The 12,937-nt window shown below is 35.1% G+C and overlaps 1 protein-coding gene across 1 annotated transcript in view; it reads left to right on the forward strand.

The window, feature by feature from the left end:
* PCLO (piccolo presynaptic cytomatrix protein) overlaps window positions 1-12,937 on the forward strand; it is a 445,980-nt gene that overhangs the window by 307,581 nt on the left and 125,462 nt on the right. Inside the window, exon 11 of the mRNA XM_006896143.1 lies at window positions 2,912-3,037. Within this exon, the coding sequence (XP_006896205.1) occupies window positions 2,912-3,037 (126 nt within the window). The remainder of the gene's footprint in view (window positions 1-2,911; window positions 3,038-12,937) is intronic.

Here is a 12,937-nt window from a genome sequence, read left to right on the forward strand (position 1 = left end):
TGAAAAGGACATGAGACACTTACTAAAGAAGATCAAAGACAATAGCTATCAGTATAGATTATACCTCAACCTAAAAAAAACCAAAAAATTCTCACAAATAGACTGTTAAATATCATAATAAAAATATAAAAGATTGAAGTTATTAGTTATATCTTTTTACGTGGGTCCTCCACCAACATTCATAGAAACAGCAGTCAGGAGATCTATCACTTTAGTCAAATCTGCTGCCTAGAAATGGTGAACTGTTAAATAAATATAAAGACTAAGGTCAGTTTAAAGACTAATGTGCACATGACACAAGCCATTGTCTTTTCAGTTGTTTGGTAGTATGTGAAATCTGGATAATGTATAAGGAAGACCAAAGAAAAAATTATTTTTTTGAAATGTGGATTTAAAAAAAGTTGTCATCTGCATCAAAACTAGGGTACAACCAACTACTATGAAACAAACTAAAAATATTTTCCTTTTTTTGATCATGTTATTGTTTCACAAATTTTTAAACAATTTTGTGTGATATTGCAAGTCCCTTTGTGTATAAACCATAATAACATGTGTCTTTTAATCAACTTGGTGGTTCAGTACAGATGGAAGTATGTTGTTGTTTGTTGTTATTATGTGCCATCGAGTCGCTTGCGACTTATAGCGACCCTATGTGCAACAGCTCTAAACCCTGCTCTATCCTGTGCCAATTGCACCATCTCCGATACACCCATCCCGATTACACCAGTCACTGAATCAATCCACCTCATAGAGGGCCTTCCCCTCCTGTGCTGTCCCTCCATCCTACCAAGCAGGATGTCCCTCTCCAAGGACCAGTCCCTCCTTACAACGTGTCCAAAATATGTTAAACAAAGCCTCAGAATCCTTGCCTCTGAGGAGCCACCCGGTTTGACTCTTTCCAGGATGAATCTGATTTCCTAGCAGTCCATGGTACACTCAATACTCTTCTCCAGCACTACAGCTCAAAGGCATCAATTCTCCTTCTATCCTCCCTAGTCATTGTCCAACTCTCTGATACATTAACAAGTGATTGCAAAGACCATGGCCTGTATCAGATGCACCTTAGTCTCCAAAGAGACACCACTGCTCTTCAGTACTTTGGAGAGGTCCCTAACCCCAGACTTTGCCATGGCAATACGTCTTTTAATTTCCTGGCTACAGGTGCCGAGAGTGTTGACTGTGGGAGCATGTTAGGGGAAAAAAAATCTGATATTCTATGTCATCCATTGACAATCTTATGGTTTACGTATCTACTCTGGCACATGTGGGATTTTTTATTGTTTGTTCGATTTTTTTTTAATATTTTATGGTGACTTAGATGAAAATTTATAGGAAAATTTTGCTTCAACAATTTATACACAAATTGTTCCATGACGTTAGTTTCAGTCACAGGAAATCGCGCTTTATCTCCACGTTGAGTTCCCCAGTTCCATTAGACTTAACTTCCTACATTTTTGTCTCATGTCGTAGATTGTTCGGACTAGTAAGTAAGTCTAATCCTTTTTATGAATTTTAATTTTGTTCCACCTTTTGTTCTCACTCTTTCTAATATTTCCTATTGTGCTCCTGGTCAGAGTAATCAGTAGTGCTAACCATACACCATCTAGTTCTTCTGGTCTCAGGATTGTTGAAGCTGTGGTTTATATGACCCATTAGCCCTTTATTACTGTGACCACAGTGAGACAATGCTTGCTGGAAGCCAGAAGCTCTTGTATTTGTGTTGCTAGACTGAACCTGGACTTATTTTGTTGATTGAGAAGCTGTCAAAACTAATTGAGGAATTATATTTTGTTAATCTGAGTTGGAACTACTGAACTAAAAGTGGACATTGACTGTGTAATATCATTTACTTCCTCACCCCCAACCTTTTTCCGTCATAAAGCCCACAGCCATAAGTAAAATAAAGTCTATGAGTCAATTTGCAACAAACATTGGACAGTGATTAGTAGCTAAAGCTTGTAGGAGCATGTGGAGGCCATATATAACCTTGTAGCTATTATGGTGATACTGTTGATGTTATTGAGGGGAAAATTGTCCTTGTCCAGTTAATAGAGTTTGAATTTGGCCTTCCTCACATTGCTGTTGCTCCTTTTACAAAAATGTAACAATAACACATTTTAATTGATTATTTTAGTTAATTCACTTTGAAGTTCTGAAAGCCTTTACATAAGTATAACAACAATACATCAAAGCATATGCCTGAACCACATGGTGTTATAATTAAAATTACATGGTGTTAAAATCATTATTTCTGGGTTATGTGTATGCTCTAATTTTAAATTCCTTGCTATATATTCTCACACCAGCTATGTTATACAAGGAATGTTAGCATTTAGACATGGGCTTAAACCTGTATTTCCAACTAAAGAAAATTCAGCCACCACTTTATGGAATCTTAACTGATTATGTTTTAAATTTTATCCATCGACAGTATTAGATAGTATCTATCAAATTTAATATTATCCAAATATGTTAGGTTAATTTTTATAGATCCTAATAAATGTTCTTTGGAATTCTCATCCAATAGCAACTTTTTCTTGAAATCAGAATAATGTACTTTTAGGATTGATCACCTCTTTGATATCTGGACTATATATACATTCAGGATACCTAACTTGCAGCTTCTTTTTGTTCACCTTCTAATTTGCATTATTCCCCTGCCTAGGGAGCTCTGGTCATGTAGTCCATAGCGAATTGCACTGTTAACCCAGTGGTGTAGTCTCTGTAAGTCTGAGTCCACCAAACACTCCACAGGAGAAATATGAGAAATCTCTCATGCAAATTTACAGCCTCTTTAAAACCCACTGAAGAGTCAGTTATGAGTTGCCTCTGATTAAGTGACAATGAATTAGTTGAGTTAATATTATTTCTTTTTAGTTTATTACTAATAATTTATAATTTTTAAATTTAGGGAATGGATTAGGAATCAGAATTGTCGGTGGTAAAGAAATTCCTGGACACAGCGGAGAAATTGGAGCCTATATTGCCAAGATTCTTCCTGGAGGGATTGCAGAACAAACAGGGAAGCTTATGGAAGGTAAGAAAAAGGTGTTTCGAAGTAAATTAAAATTAATTTACTCATATTAAATACATGCTTTTTTCTTTCTTTACACTCTAGGCTGAACCTCTCTCCTGAAGGTTAGATTTAAAATCTTTACACAATAACATATAAGAACATGTACACATTTTTTTTTATCAATTGCATTGTCCTTTTATGACACTTGGTTTTGGAATTCTCTTATTTAAAAAGCACTATACAATTTTTTTTTCTTACTGAGGCAATTTTATTTAAAAAGCCACTTTGATTAAAAGGTTATTAAAGATTCATTGGTATTAAGAAAAGCTGTAAACTACCTAACATTATTCAATATTTGCTAAATTCAAGGATCAGCAAAATATGTATATGGCCTGTAGACCAAACACAGTCACTAGTTGTTTTTATAGAAAATATTTTCGATGTTTTCCCATTTATTGTGGTTTAGGTAAAAGTTTACAGAACAAATTCATTTTCCACTCAAAAGTTCTAGGTATTTTGTTTTATAATATTAGTTCTGATCCCCTCAGAGTAATAGTGCTCTGCCTTTCCCCCACTTCACCTATTTTCCTGTTCCCACTGTTTTTTTTATTTCTTTTACTCTCTTCCAGGAAAACACTAGCCCTTTGATTATTCTGACTTGTACTTTCTTCACTGTATTATTGTTCACTTTGTAGACTTGTCATTTGGTTGAAAGGTGCTCCTCTGTACTGAAAAATGTTTTGTTTTGTTTTGTTTTGTTTTTTTAAACACAGCCACATTCAGTACTGAACATAGCTACTTCCATGACAAGAACAAAATTGACTAAATAAAATAGATTAAAGGTCAGCAATATATAAAATATTTATATTTTAGCTCTATGTTTATTTTGTGCAAGATATTATCTCCTTTTAGACACTGCTTACCTTATTTATAAAAATTTTCACATAACCATTAACTTTACATATATAGCTAAGTATTAGATATGAACTTCATAATTTTTTTCAAAACTATATCCCTAATAAATTTCCTTATACTATATAATGCTAAATTTCAATGCTGAGAAGGTAACCTGGTCATTACATTTTCCAAAGTTGCTAACAGAAGTACAGTTTGCAAGCTTTGGAGGTTATTGTTTATAATGATCGTTGTTTATCATGAAGTACCTACAGCCTTTCTTTGAAATATTTACCTTAAAAGAAACATGTATTTGGAAAATTTTTGTGACATTGGAGTTTAATAAGACTTTATTGTCACTTAAAATGACAAGTTATGCTAAAATGCCTTGCCATCTTTTTCTTAAAGAAATATGTTGAAGCCTACCCAGAAATGCCTGATACTTTGACAGATAAATTAGAACAACTATAAACTTAATACAGAATTTCTACCTCACAGTGAAATGCTGTCACTACTTTCCTGTAGAATGCTATACACATCTCTTCTAAATCTGTTTCCTGTGGCAATCACACTGATAGCTTATACATGGTAGAATATCTATATCATAAAAATAGATACACGCTATAAATCAAATCCGTTTTGTTTGGTTGCTTGGTAGCTCAGAATGTCAGTTAGCTATCACATAACTAAATATATATCTGAAAGTATGTTATTTAAAATATAGTCATGGCATTAAAATTAAGAAACTTAGGAGAAAAATATTGTATGAATAAAGAAATAATGGCCTGTCTGAATGTCCTATAATTTCTCTTTTCATGCCCAATGCTGATCTTTTGTTGTGATAGCCTAATTAGGATACATGAACTGAGAATCATTTATTAGCATATATATTGTATGATCATTTTCACATAGTATGATCCAGAAATAAACAGAATATGCTAGTTAATTTTTAAAATAGAAATTGGAATGCTAATTAGTATGGTATGATTTGGAAGATATTTGAAAATTATATGAGTAAAATGATATAAACTTCTCTAAATTTATACCATAGAAATTGGCAAATATTATAAGGTTATAATATCTTGTTATTATAATGTATTAAAGTCAACCTCAGTGAAGTATGTTGTGGTGAAATTATAGATATTCATTTGGAAAGGTATATGGCCTCGCCTACATTCACTAGTTTAAATAAATAGTGTTATTTAAAATCTTCATGAACTGCTAAAGAGAGAAAATTGACATGAGTTTAAAATTAATTTATGATTTTGGAAACTCTAAGACTACCATTGATGTTCTCTTGGAACTAGTAATTTTTCAGCTTACGTTTAAGTAAGAACTTATTTAAAACTACATACATATGATTCATGATTTTTTTAGATTTGTTATTCCTTTATCTTCTAAAGTTTGTTGAGGTCCAAACGAGGCCATTCTATGAGTTTGGATCCTCCAGCTGCAGCCCAGTGTTTCCTTACTTCCCATATATAGTGATTTGTCATGTACGGTTTACAGATTTGCATTATTACTCAGGCAACATTGTTCTGTGCTAAAAGCCCCTTTCGTTATGTCTATTAGCTCATAATGCTATATTTTACTGTCTATTTTTAATACTGATTTTGAAACATTAAATATTTAAGGGAAAACTGTGATTTTTTTATATAATATACGCTTCCTCCTACCTAGAAAGAAAATAATATTTTTCCCACAGAAAGGCAATATTCTATTGTCAAGAGGTTACAGTAAATAAGTTCATTCCTTTCATTACAAAGTTGAACTATTCATACATGAGTCTACGTGAGTGTCAGCAAACATTCATTAAGTTTAGACCAGTAAACTCTCCATTACTCCATACAGTTTTATATTTGTCTATAGTTATTTATTTAATTTGTACATAATATCCTTAGGAACCTTGACCTCAACCCTAACAGATTATCAGTATTAGCAATATACTGGTCTAGACACAACACCGATTCTTATGCTTGATCTGAGGCATCTATATAATAATAGTATTTTCTGGTTTTCAACATAGGAGATTTGTTTGGTTTTAATTTGCATGTGTGTGCATTATTTCATGGAAATTGGCTTTTTATTACAATAAAGATCATAAATTTTCATATTATTCATATGTGAGTATATAAGAATATGTATACATACTTACACCATTATAGATGCATTCTCTATATGTATTGTTGTTCTTGTTGTTGTTGTTGTTGTTAGGTGCCCTTGCATGGACTATGAGTCATAGTAACCCTGTGAACAGATATAAACCTCACCCCATCCTGCACCATTCTCATGATGTTTGTCCTGCTCAAGCCCCTTGTCGTAGTCACTGTGTCAATCCATACCCTGTGGAATATATTCCTCTCCTTCACTGACCCTCTCCCTTTCTCAGCATGATATCTCACTTCAGGGATTGGCTTCTTCTGAAAATATGCCCAAAGCTTTACCATTCTCAATTCTCAGGAACAGTCTGGTTTCGCTTCCTTTAAGGTAGATTTATTTGTTCTTTTGGCAGTCCATGGGATGTTCAGTACTCTTCTTTGTACAATGAATTTAATGTCAAATTAAGAATGACATATGTCTTTTCATTATGCATTTCCAAATATAAGATGTTTTTAGAATTAGTCCTTAAAGATTCGGAGATGTATTTCAGTTGACTTACAGTGTGAATGTCTGGTGGGTTGGTTGTCAGATTTTTGAACTATCCTTTTTTCCACTCCAGGCTAAATCTGCTATTTAGAAACAGTTTGACTAGATCTTTTCCAAATTTCCTCTTTTTTCCCCCCAGTAAGTGAATTGTGGGTCTGGTCTTTTATCACCTTTGTCACACTTAGTAAGATAAAAATGGATTGCTTTGGTTTAGGTAGGGCAAAAGTATTTCCAATGTTCTTCTTGCCTTTTATTCTATCAATTTTAAAATATTTTAAAATAAATTATTACTTTTTAACTTAAAATTGTATCAATGTTGTTTTCATTCTGATTTGTTTCCTGTATAACTGGATATTATTCTAAGAGGTACATCTGCTGTAATAAAAGAAACATTTCCATCTGCCCGTGTTATGCCCTGTAAATAAATTCACAGAATTTTAGTTTGATATGTGCATGTAAGAATGTTCATAATTGTATGGTTGAAACTAAAAAAGAGTATGTGGGAGACGTTGTTATGTACTGAATTATGTCCCCTTAAAATTTGTATGTGGGTGAAGGATGGGCAATCTCCTCCCATGTGATTACTGCCTCTGGAAATCTGCTGGAGGGTCAGCTATCAGTTGGTTCCAACTCAGTGGTGAAAAACAGCAACAACACAATGCATATTGTTAAATTCTAACACACGCAGTTCAAATTCATCACCTGCTGCCCAGGGAAAAGATAAGTGATCTCCCATCCAATTCACTACCTCTAAAAACCCGCCAGAGGATCAGCTATGGGTCAGTTCTGACTCAAATGTACAGAACAACAACAATATCTGTGATTAGGGAGCTCTGACAGCACAGTGTACAGGAAGTTGTGCTGCTAACCCAAAGACTAGACCCCTTTGACAGTTCAAATCCAGTAGTAGGTCTGAAAGAGAAATATGGGCAATTCCTTCTGTGTAGTTAGCTTCAGAAATCTTAAAGAGAGTCAGTTACGAGTCCCTTCCAACTTGACAGCAGTGGAATGAGATAAGGTGAGATGATGCTTGTGGTTATAATCCCATTATAATCACATAACTTTGTTATATTATCCTATTCTTTTGACAAACCGTGGGATATTCAAGACTCTTGTCAAGATATAGAATAAATTCTATATAGATCAATAATTTATCTCATTCTAATATGATTTTTGCTCTGATGGCCTACTGGTTAGAAGCTGTGCTACAATCCAGAAGGCACACTGTTTGAATCCACCAGCTTCTTTGTGGGAGAAAGATGAGAAGTCTCCTCCTGTGCACTTAACTGCCTCTGAAAACCCACCGGGGGTCCGCTCTGGGTCGATTCTGACTCAGCAGTACCCAAAACAATATGCATATCTTTGTATTATGTATTTCTGAATATAAAAATGTTACAGACTTAGACTTTGGCTAACAAATAAAAGCATTTCAGTTGAGTTAAAGAACAGAAGTCAAGCTGGATGGTTGCTGAGTTCTGTTGGATAGGATTAGTTTAGGGTGTACCTTTAGCCAATCTCTTTTGAGATGTATTGTTATGTGCTGTCAAACCAGAACCAAATCCTGACTGACCCTCCCGAGGTTTTTCAGAGGCTGTGAGTTCCACTGGAGAGTTTACCCATATTTTCTCTGGAGAAAACTGGTGCCTTCAATGCCTTTGAATTGGCTGCATAACTTCTTCCCACAAGGCCATTTTATTTAAGATACAGAAAAAATTAAACAAGGAGGTACAGATGGAGAAAAGAAATACCAGACAAGTGAAAATTGTCCCAGAAGACATTCAAAGAGATAAGGGAGAGAGAAATCCTTCCAGCAAAACCAGCAACTTGGTTTTAGATGTTTGGCCTCTGTGAGAAAACAAGTTTGTGATTGTTAAAACCACTCATTTTCTGGTATTTATGATACAGTTGCATGTAACTAAGACAGAGATCATTGTATACGTTTCTTTGAATGTACTTGAAAATTTTGATCATGAAAATATATAAAAAATCAAGTTCATTTGGTTTTATATTTATATTTATTCATGACTTGTGTACTTCATCTTTCCAGGCTATCACACAATAGTTAAGATGAGAGTTTATCAGTAATATGGTAAAACTGATAGCCTCGTGGAAAGGAGCTGCACTGTCAACTCAAAGCATGTGCTAGAAATCTGCCACCTCTCTCAACCAAAATGGGCAGTCTCCTCCCATGCAATTTACAACCTCAAAAAGCCCACAGAAAGGACAGCTATGAGTCGATTCCAGCTTAACAGCACACAACAACAACAACATAGGAGAGAAGCTATAACTTTATATATGAGAGATGATTTTGGTTTTCTGTTTGTTTTTGCTTTTTGGCACCATTAAAAACAATCCATGTGGAGCATGTTGCTTAAAAGACAATGTGTGGGTTTTAAAAAAAAATACAATGATTGCTGTACTTGACTAATTGTAATTCATTAGAACTGACTCATAGCTGACCTTTCATTGGATTTTCAAGTCTGTAAATCCGTAAAGAGAAGATTTCCCATCTTTCTCCTGTGAAGTCCCTGGTGGATTCCAATTGCCACGTTTAGGTCAGCGTCACAAATCCTTGTTGACTAGGCCAAGAGCTCCCTCCATTTTAGAAATATTTGTAATACTCCATATTTCTGGCTTTCTGCAGAAAGCTTTCATTAGAAATCCATAAACTCATAGTTCTAAATATTCGTTCCCTATCCCCACCATTCCTACCTGAGGTAGACTTTCATAAAGAGTACATACATACACAGAGGCTGTAATGTTATGAATTTTGGCAACTATGTCCAGACTTTTGAGATGGTGAGGGTGTGATAGGGTGTATTAAGTTTAAAAAGTACTGTTTTAAATAAATAAGTACTTGTGAGTCCATTTTTTTCCTAAAATAGTGGTGTTGAGAAAGTTCCACAAAGTGTATTAGTCTAGAATTTATTATGGAAGCAGAATCGGATGGGTTTGGGTTTTGGGTTTTGGGTGGTTTTTTGTTTGTTTTTGGTTTGTTTTATTCTTTAGACCTGTAGTTAAGGCACAGAGATCTGTTGGGTATCATTGGTAGCAAATTGCACTGCTAATCCAAAGGCCAGTACTCTGTGAATTGGAACCCACCAAGTGTCTCTGATGGAGAAAGCTGCGCAGGTCCCTTCCCTTAGGATTTATGGCCTCAGAAACTCTGTGGAGGGTTATTGTGAGTCAAAATGGACTAATCAGCAGTGGGTATGAGTTCATGTGCTGATTATGCTGAATTTGACATTAATATTATTAAGCACAGAAGATTTATTTTCATCTACTTAAGGATAAGGATAATAAAAAAAAATGGAGAACCAACTTGTAAGCTCACTTTCAACAATCATTTCATATTCTAAGTGTACTTGCAGATCTCAAGTTAATTCAAGAGAAACAACAATCCCAAAGACTCAGATCAGAGAAAATATTACACACCATTTAAACCTCAGCTTTGACTAATACAGCAAGAAACAGTACTTTAAAAGCATTGTTAGTTTTGCACTTAAAATCTCTGGATCATTTGTTTCCATTTTTTAGTAAAAGAAAAGTTGCTATTATGCAATTTAAAGGAAACTCCATCAAGTTGTTCAAGAACGTTGGTCATATGTTACCGCAACACAACCTTCAAAACCTGAAGTTTGGCTTCCTTCAGGTACCTGATTGCCAAAGGTCTTTCAGATAATCATTGTAAATTGATTGTAACAATTATAAAACTGTAAGACTTATTTACTACATTTCCATTCATGGCACTCTCTTTAACTGTATTTTTAAGGGATGATATGCAAGCTAAAATTAAGAATATTGTTAAAGTAACTAAAAATTAATTTAATACTTGTACAGTAATAATTATTGCTAATTCTCAAGAGTTCTAAGACACTGAACAATCATACTAGTTACCAAAACAGATAACCTTGTACAAAGTTATTTTGTTCCATTTTTTACAGATTTAATAAAAATTAATTTCTAACTAATATCCAGAGTAGGCACTCATAACATATAGTGAGCTTTTTAAAAAAGAAAATTCATCCTAGTTACATAAGCAAACACTTTCAAGATAACATTCAGCTTGTTAGTCTCCAAGTAAATATTTAGTCAATATATTTGGTTAGTAGGTTGATGGGCACACTTCACTTGTAGGGTCTATCCTGTCTCCTTCCCAGGTCAGTGTCATCAGGAGGGGCACACTGAATACCACAAATTGTATGCATTCGCTTTATGAGAGCTGGAGATTGGATGTGGCCATTGCAAAGCAGATGACATTTAGGGGTTGGTTGCTATTCCCCCCCCCCCTTTCTGGCAAGCTGCCTTGCAGTTACTGTATGAGCATCACTTCCTCACTCATTCACATTAGAGGCTATAAATCACATGGGACGAGATGGTTCCTCTTTCTTCTGTGGAGCAACTGATGTATTCATACCACCCGCCTTTGGGTTGGCAGTGCACCTGCAGACCCAGTGGGCTGGCAAACCTTCCTAGAGGAGCATAAAATTAAAAAAAAATGTGTATAAAATGTTTTCAGTGGTATTATAAATGTAATATGGTTTTTTCATTTTGCTCAAAAGATTGGTATTGTGATTTTAGCATATTTAATAAATAATTTAAGAATCTAAATTGGCCTATTTGAATGGGATACATGGACACAATTATAGAGGAAATTATTTCTCTAGAATTACATTTGTTTTTACCACACAAATTGATTTCAGTAATTTTTCTTTGAAAATGTTCTATACATTTAAAGTGATTATTTGCATGAAAATTCAATTTTAAATTATGATAAAAGCCACTCTACATATTCTATGATTTAGAGATTATTTTATGTACAACTGAAATTAGCCTACAAATGACACTAATTTTCTATTTATTCTCATTTATTTTTGTGTTTCCTTCAGTATTACCATTTTCTGTTTCCTTTTTCATTCATACGACTACAACAGTAATGATTGGTTTCTATTCATACTCTAAGCAGATCACTGAAAATTCACACTTTTTTCTTCAGAACACAGACTTCACCAAAGAATTTTACTAAACTTCCAAGACCAAATTAATCTTTGTTTCTTTCATGCATTGTACATATCTCTAAAGTGTTCCTTAATGCATGCCTTTGTAAGTAGAGGTTGTCTCCTAGTGACAAAAGGATTACTTTCAGAAGATTCAATTATTAGCAGGTTCTTTTGTAAATGGATACTTGGTTTTGGGTTTATTACCATGCCTCTGAAAACTTGCTAGTGGGTCAGCACAACAACAGCAACAACATTGCTTTAGCAATATCTTTATAAAAACGGATTCTTTGTCTTGGAAGCTTAGCATGATATTGATACATCAGCAAACTATATATTGGAACATGATAATCGAAAATGTAATATTTATTGCCATTGAGTGAATGCCAATTTATGACCATAACACCCTCCATCAGAGTGTAGCACTTGGTGAATTCAAATCACTGACCTTTAATTTGGCAACCCACTATGCAATGCACTATACAATATGTGTTCTTTCTTCCTTGATACTCAGTGCTCAAGATATGTTGTAGTTGTTGTTATGTGCCGTCGAGTCGCTTGCGACTCATAGTGACCCTATGTACAACAGCCCTAAACTCCGCTCTGTCCTGTGCCAATCGCACTGTCTCAGACACTCCCATCCCAATTATTCCAGTCACTGAATCAATCCACTTCATAGAGGACCTTCCCCTCCTGCGCTGTCCCTCCACCCTCCCAAGTATAATGTCCTTCTCCAAGGACCGGTCTCTCCTCACAACATGTCCAAAGTATGTTAGATGGAGCCTCAGAATCCTTGCCTCCAAGGAGCCACCCGGTTTAACCCTTTCCAGGACAAATCTGTTTCTTATCCTAGCAGTCCATGGTATTCTCAATACTCTTCTCCAGCACCACAGCTCAAAGGCATCAATTCTCCTTCTATCCTCCTTTTGGTCATTGTCCAACTCTCTGATGCATAACAAGTGATTGCGAAGACCATGGCCTGTATCAGACGCACCTTAGACTCCAGAGAGACACCATTGTTCTTCAGTACTTTGGAGAAGTCCCTAACAGCAGACGTTCCCATGGCAATGCGCCTTTTGATTTCCTGGATGCTGGTGCCAAGACTGTTGACTATGGAGCCAAGCAAACTAAAGCTGTGTACAATCTCAATCTCTTCACCATCCATCCTGATGCTGCCAATTGGTCCAGTGGTGAGAATCTTTGTCTTCTTGACATTGAGCCTCAATCCATATTGTAGGCTGCAGTCCTTGATACTCTGCAGCAGGCGCTTCAGGTCCTCTTCAGTTTTAGCAAGCAGGGTTGTGTCATCCACATAATGCAGATTGTTGATAAATTGTCCACCAATCTTGACCCCACATTTCTCCTCATAGAGCCCAACCTCCCG

This window comes from Elephantulus edwardii, unplaced genomic scaffold (assembly GCF_000299155.1).
Source record: "Elephantulus edwardii isolate Elephantulus edwardi_28Jun2011 unplaced genomic scaffold, EleEdw1.0 scaffold00183, whole genome shotgun sequence".
Classification (NCBI taxonomy): domain Eukaryota; kingdom Metazoa; phylum Chordata; class Mammalia; order Macroscelidea; family Macroscelididae; genus Elephantulus; species Elephantulus edwardii.